This window comes from Primulina huaijiensis, chromosome 5 (genome assembly GCF_012295235.1).
Source record: "Primulina huaijiensis isolate GDHJ02 chromosome 5, ASM1229523v2, whole genome shotgun sequence".
In the NCBI taxonomy this organism is placed as follows: domain Eukaryota; kingdom Viridiplantae; phylum Streptophyta; class Magnoliopsida; order Lamiales; family Gesneriaceae; genus Primulina; species Primulina huaijiensis.
Window position 1 is genome coordinate 22,106,874 of NC_133310.1, and position 6,241 is coordinate 22,113,114.

General features: G+C 36.8%; 1 protein-coding gene across 5 annotated transcripts; it reads right to left on the reverse strand.

The window, feature by feature from the left end:
- Positions 1 to 440: 440 nt before the first annotated feature.
- LOC140977197 (uncharacterized) lies at positions 441 to 5,115 on the reverse strand. Of its 5 annotated transcripts, none has more exons than XM_073441841.1 (4): positions 4,959 to 5,110; positions 4,069 to 4,179; positions 1,078 to 3,679; positions 441 to 993 (listed from the first exon to the last, which is right to left on the reverse strand). In XM_073441841.1, the coding sequence occupies exons 3-4, from the start codon at positions 3,487 to 3,489 to the stop codon at positions 709 to 711; spliced, it is 2,697 nt and encodes an 898-aa protein (XP_073297942.1). In that variant the 5' UTR covers positions 3,490 to 3,679; positions 4,069 to 4,179; positions 4,959 to 5,110; the 3' UTR covers positions 441 to 708. The 5 variants fall into 5 exon arrangements, with proteins under 5 accessions (XP_073297942.1, XP_073297940.1, XP_073297941.1 ...); XM_073441839.1 differs by having other exon boundaries at positions 4,026 to 4,179; XM_073441840.1 differs by lacking the exon at positions 4,069 to 4,179 and having other exon boundaries at positions 4,959 to 5,115.
- Between the last annotated feature and the right edge of the window lie 1,126 nt (positions 5,116 to 6,241).

A 6,241-nucleotide genomic window follows, 5' to 3' on the forward strand; every position in this document is an offset into this window, starting at 1 on the left:
ATGATCATAATATATATATATATATATATAGAGATTGCAATGAGCGGGGTCAACAGATAGACCCAAAAGAAAGATAACATGTTTGCATGTAATACAAAATATGACAATCTTAAAATAGGAAATGAACTCAAAAAAACAAGGGTTCGTTATTTCCAAGTTTCAGAATGTTGGGTGGCCAAAATCCTTCTTGTAAAGTACGCACTGCACAAGCATAGTTCTTATAAAAACAACACCTAATCTTATTGTAACCATAAAGCACACAACATACTGTGAAGCTATAAATAAAACAAGTTTAATTCTCAACACCACAAGAAATCCATAACTATCATTGTAAAGGGCCTCGTGTGTGCCGGGGTACGGACCTAGCGACAGGTTAACATGATGGTCATCCCCGTTATTTTTATCAAAAGAGACGAGTTTTGTCCTATAAATACATTGACTTGCATATCTTCAAAATATATCGAGTAGCATGCTAAAGGAATCAGGAATCTTTACAAACAGAGAATATGATTCAAGATAAGAGGAAAGACTTGTACGAGTTCTCATGTGTTAGGTTTCCTACAAGGTGTTATTATGTTAATATCAAAACATGAACTGGTACCCGTGATTTTTGTTAATTCCAGCAAATATATGCTCTCTATGAGAGATTGACATGGTGACATTTGCTCGTTACACATATATCTAAATAACTATAGCTTGCTTCAGCATTCAAATCCTTCCGACTGGTGAAGGGGGTGGACATGACACATATTTTGCTGGAATTTGCCCTTGGTACATGGTAGCAGTTTTCAATTGTTTCGTTCCGATAATGGCCTCTAGAACTTTTTCCTGGCTACTGTTGTCTAAAATTTCAGAAAATTTCTGACTAGTTATAAATGCTACACATGTTGCAAATGCCTCTAGAAAGGGAATTGATGGATCCAAACCAAGTGAGTAAAGTCCATTGTCAAATGATTCCAAGTTGAGAACAGGCTTGCTCTTTCTTGCACCACCCTGTAATTGCAAAGATCCCAATATTATGCATAATGATTCGAAGTAAAACAGGTTACTAGCAACATGGACCATTAAAAACAGTACCTGGACAAAAAGATTAACACAACCAATGGCACAGCTAGACATCGATTCTTTACTAATCATGCCATTTTTGTCAATGTTGGTAAGAACCCGTATCTTGCAACCAACATCCCACCCTCCACAATCACATGATCCACCAGATCTCCACCGGCTAACTAATGATGAAGGTGCACCTTTACATGGGTTACCATGGACACCGCCAGGAAGGATTAATGCTGCGCTGATAGAGTTTTCATATTCTCCTACATCAAATGTAGGTTCCAATACACACTGTGGAAGCCCCCTTTCTCGGTATGGTTTTTGGTCATCATTTAAGTTTCCAGCATTAAGATTTTGACAAGAACTTTTCAAAACAACAGCTGCAATCTCCATGTCAGATAAAAGTTCATGTGCTTGTTTGTCCTCCTGCTCTCGATCAACACCGTACAAGACACATTCTCTAATGGCGCAGTGACTAGAATCCTTAGCATGTAATGTTGGAACATAAAAGCTTGAAATTTTCATCTGGCCTACAATCTTGTAGTCAAGGCCACAGCTTTTATTTTTCGATCCCTGAGTCCAGGTCATGTTCTTTTTCCTCGTCTCATGAGCTGAGTAGAATGCATATATCATGCAGAGACTGTTTTTTTCATTTGATGGCAGATGCTTCACAACAGCTACTAGCATGTGGCTGCTGCTATTTTCAACCAAAAGTTTAAAGAAAGGAAGCCCATTCCTCAACGTGAGCTGCAGAAGACCCTGACCGGCTACCCCCTCTGGCTCTCTACCTTGATACGGTTCCATGGTTTCCGGGGTTCCAGATGTCAAGGAATATAAGGGTCCATTAGTTGGCTGAACAATCTTGGTAGATTGAGATCCCTTGTACTTTAACAATGGGTCTAGCAACCTCCTTAAAGGGCTTGACCTACCCCTGTTACTAGCATTTGCCTTGTCTCGATCAAATTTGTTCATACCAGAAGAACTCTCTGTTACTGAGCCAGATTTGGCAGTAGTATATGTAGAACTCAATTCTGGAACCGTGGACACTTCCTTAAAACTAGAACTCCTGTTCATCTTGCCAAAACCAAAACTAAACCAACGAGTAGGGGATGGGTGTCTCTCTTTCATAGTGGGCTGCTCCGCAATGTCAGCTTCAGATCTCTTTGGAACTTTAACTGAGAATGTAGACCTCGTGGTTTTTTCATTGGTATTCTTGCACCGACCTTCAGATAATACTGAGGCAACAGGATTCAGCTCAGGGCATGCACCTTTGTAAATATCTACTTCATTGGCCGTAGAAGTTACCATGTTATGTGGCTCTATGGAAGACTCAGCATGAACATCCGCATCAACGGGAAGGGAACAGGAGCTTGGAAATTCAACTGAGAGCCTTCCAAACTCCCGAGGAGAAGATAAATCAGAGAACCTCTTCCCTTCTGTAAATTGAGAACTCACTGAGCAACTCTTCATCTGAAGATGTTTAGGCATTAAGACATTATGCGGCAGAGGTTCTACATGTAAATATTGAGGACTAGATTCCACTCCAATAAAGCTAGTTGTACTCTTCTTAACCCCACCATTGACCGTATCATTTTCAGGGAGCGATGACTTGTGTTCCAGCTCTACGGACAGAGCTTTCTTTTCTGGTGCATTTTTTTCCTTTGCATCCTTCCTAGGGCAGTTGTTCACAGTTGTTTCAGAACTTCTACAGTTGTTCTCAACTCTCTGGTGATAATTTTGATGCCTATCAATAATGCCCCTTTGGGTAAACTTATATCCTTTATCACACATTTCAGTTTTTCCACCCTCAAAGAAATTTTCTTTTCTCCAGTGAGTTTCATTTCTCACTTTTTTTGTTGCACTAGAGGATGAAATATGTGCTGTAGGAGGTTTTTTATGAGGTGAACTAAAACGAGAACATGGAATGGGATGTTTTCCCATAGATACTACACTGGGATTCAAACCATTTGAGGAGTATTGCTTTTTCAGATAGGAACCCATTTTAGGAGCTCCAGTTGCCATACAAACATAACCTCTGCTAGATGAAGGTTTTTTATGGTGACATTTTATAGCCACACCTTCGTTGTACTTCCATTTTTCCAATTGCTTCCAATCGAAAACTCCAAAATTTAATGCCTTTTCTTGAACACTTTTTTCTTTCTCTTCTTTCTGGAGAAAACCAGGTAAATTTGACATGTGTCTAACTAGCTCAGCATGAATGCTCACCTTACTCCCATGGGGCAACTTTCGGTTTTTCTCCAACGATCTAATCTGGGCATGCTCAGTACTTGCATTCTGTCTAAATTCACAATTTGGAACGAGTAACGGCTGAACAATGGGACTCTCAACTTTCTGCTTGTCCAGAAACCATGAACCTTTTCCTGTTTTGGGCCATGGAATCTTGTTTTTAGCCACGTTCGAAGTTTCCTCTCTCATTTAACTTCTTCGCTCTAAGTTGTCCAAAAAATCGAGTTTTTTCTACCCTTTAAGGACAAAGTTATAAAGCAGATGGCACTGTATTACATCATCAATAATATGCTCACATCTCACCCATCAGAAACTACAATCACGTCCTTTTGGAAACTTGTAATCTTATTAGTGCCCGTTGGAATATGTCCTCCTGCACCTGATAATAAAAAAGAGTCGATTTATAATAAAAATCATCCATGAAGTTATTCACATTTTTAAGATACAAGGTTATACATTTCCTGAGGTCATTCATATAAAACTCCACGGGGGGATTTATGTAGATTAACTCAAATTTTGGAAGTCTAATATTCAAATGATGTGGAAGATATATCCATTGCAACCAAAACATGGAAACAAATAATTGAAGTAGGCAGTGGAATCATAATAATGGACATGTATAAATATACATCAACTGCAAGCATCACGAAAGCAGGAGTAATATAGAATGCAAATGTAATAAAAATCAGTAGTAACAACAGCAACACAAGGAAAAGAATGCTAACGTTCAAGCTTTGGCTGTCAATACATTGGAACTGGGAACCATACAGCTTAAACTTGCACCTAAGGTGGGTTTTACTATGACGTCCAGCCAGCCCGCCAATCCAATCGGTAGAATAATCAGGGTACTACGAAGCTATCCAGCCTTTTGCTATGTGCCTACAGGATTTTTTTAATAGAAAAAATATTCATCGTGGCAGTGTAAAATGTACATATTAAGACATTATTTTTCAATCGTGTGATTTGAATCTGAAAAACAAGAAAATTAGAGAGCAGATGTACTTTTCTCATCAAACAAAGAGTATCCAGATGTATTATCAAAGAAAGAAAAGAGTATGATGAATAAATCAAACGCCACGATAGCCTCTTGGATGTTAAGACCACAGAGGCAAATCAGAAAGCCCAAAGTATTCAACAAGCATACAAAAGCAAAACCCGAAAGAAGGTAGAAATTCACAGATTTTTTAATGTTATTTATAGGCTGCAGATTCCGAGTTCCACATTATGTATTTCAGATCGAAATTTATGTTCACCGATAATCGACACAACGTTAACATAAAGAACAAGACTTTTCTTAAAGTTGAATTCCAAATTCTAAGTCGAACAATCGAATAAATTACTTCGGCAAGATCCATAAATCGTAAGCTAAAAAAGTTTCCCAACAAGCATTAAAGTATTTTACAGGAATTTCCAAATCATATAACAACGGTCACAAGAAACGTACACGAAAAGCACAGATCCGAACAAACTAAAGCCAAATCACCGGCGAAAACACCCAATATAAATCCAAGCAAATCAAGTGCTAGCACCAATTTACAAGTGCCACAAGAAAATGCCGGCCCGCATCCATATGCAACATGCCCATTAAGCTAAGAAGTTGAAGGGCAAAAAAACACGAAAAGAGAAACAAATCAGAATAAGCAAACGAACGAACTTACACTGAACGCAAAGAAAGGAATTGCAGAGCCCCTGAAGCAAGAAATCTCCTACGAACTGCACGCACCGTCTTCTACGATCTGCATGGACAGAAATCTCACACACACACGGAGAGAGCCAAAAAAAAAAAAAATTTCGCCGCGAATTACATGTGCCACTGCAGCTAGCAAGAGAGTAAAGAATAATAAACGGCAAATCAGACGGTTATAAATAAAGGTAGCAAGAGATGTGCGGTCAAAATCACTCAGGATTTCCTTGTTTATTTTTTCCTGCTTTAATAGGGCCATGGGCCCTATTTGGGTCCAAGTGGGCCTATATTGATTGGGAGACTAATTGGGTATATGATCTTTTTGTTTATATTAGGGCAGCAGCCTCCTCTACTTTGGTTCATACCAACTTCTTCTTTTTTTGAGATGTTATACTCATTTATTTTTTACTAAAAAATTTATTTAATTTTGAAAAACTAAAATGTCACACAACCTAGCTTTACTTTCATAGTTATTTTTGTATTATCTATACTATTATATTAAGTGTGAGGACATGATAATAACTACTTAGAGATGACACCAACTTTTTTTCCAATTTTACCCTTATATGTTATTAATATTACACTTTTGTTTTTTTTTTATTTCAACATACACTTTTATTTTTATTTATTTTTATTTCAACAATTCAAATATCAATTTATTCCATCCATAATTTGTCAAATTTCACTTTAATCCATCGATGATAATAAAAAAGATTGTACATACATGCATCGCGTGTGCATAGTAACTAGTATAGAGTATAAGTGCGACATTTTTATTTGTAATTTTCAGAAATATCCTAAAATCCACCTCGTATTGTGAAATTTTAAATTTTGGTTCATCAACACATTATATAAATTTTTATTAAAACATGAAAAACTCCAATGATATAATGTTATTAGGATATAATAACAATGACTTGCAGATCATTGAGGAGTATATATTTTGTAAGACAGTTTTACGGATTTTTATTCGTACGCAGGTCAATACTGCTTATACTTACAATAAAAAATAATATTTTTGGCATAAAAAACAATAATTTTATGAGTAACACAAATAAAAAAAATTAGTCTGGTAAAATTAACATATAAAATTGTATCACATATTCTTGTGATGACAGAGAAAGACAAGAATGGTGCTAAATGCCATTAATTCATTAATTGCTAACAGTTGATTTACAGCCGAGAAAACAAAATTACAATGTTTCATTATTCCAGTACCTCGACATCTTAAAAAGCATAAGAGAATATTTGCACTTA

Excerpts from the sequence above, each read along its gene's own strand:
- LOC140977197 (XM_073441840.1), bottom strand. The coding sequence starts at position 3,489 with ATGAGAGAGGAAACTTCGAACGTGGCTAAAAACAAGATTCCATGGCCC. Across the intron at positions 994-1,077 it reads GTGTTAATCTTTTTGTCCAG|GGTGGTGCAAGAAAGAGCAA; the intron begins GTACTGTTTTTA and ends TTGCAATTACAG.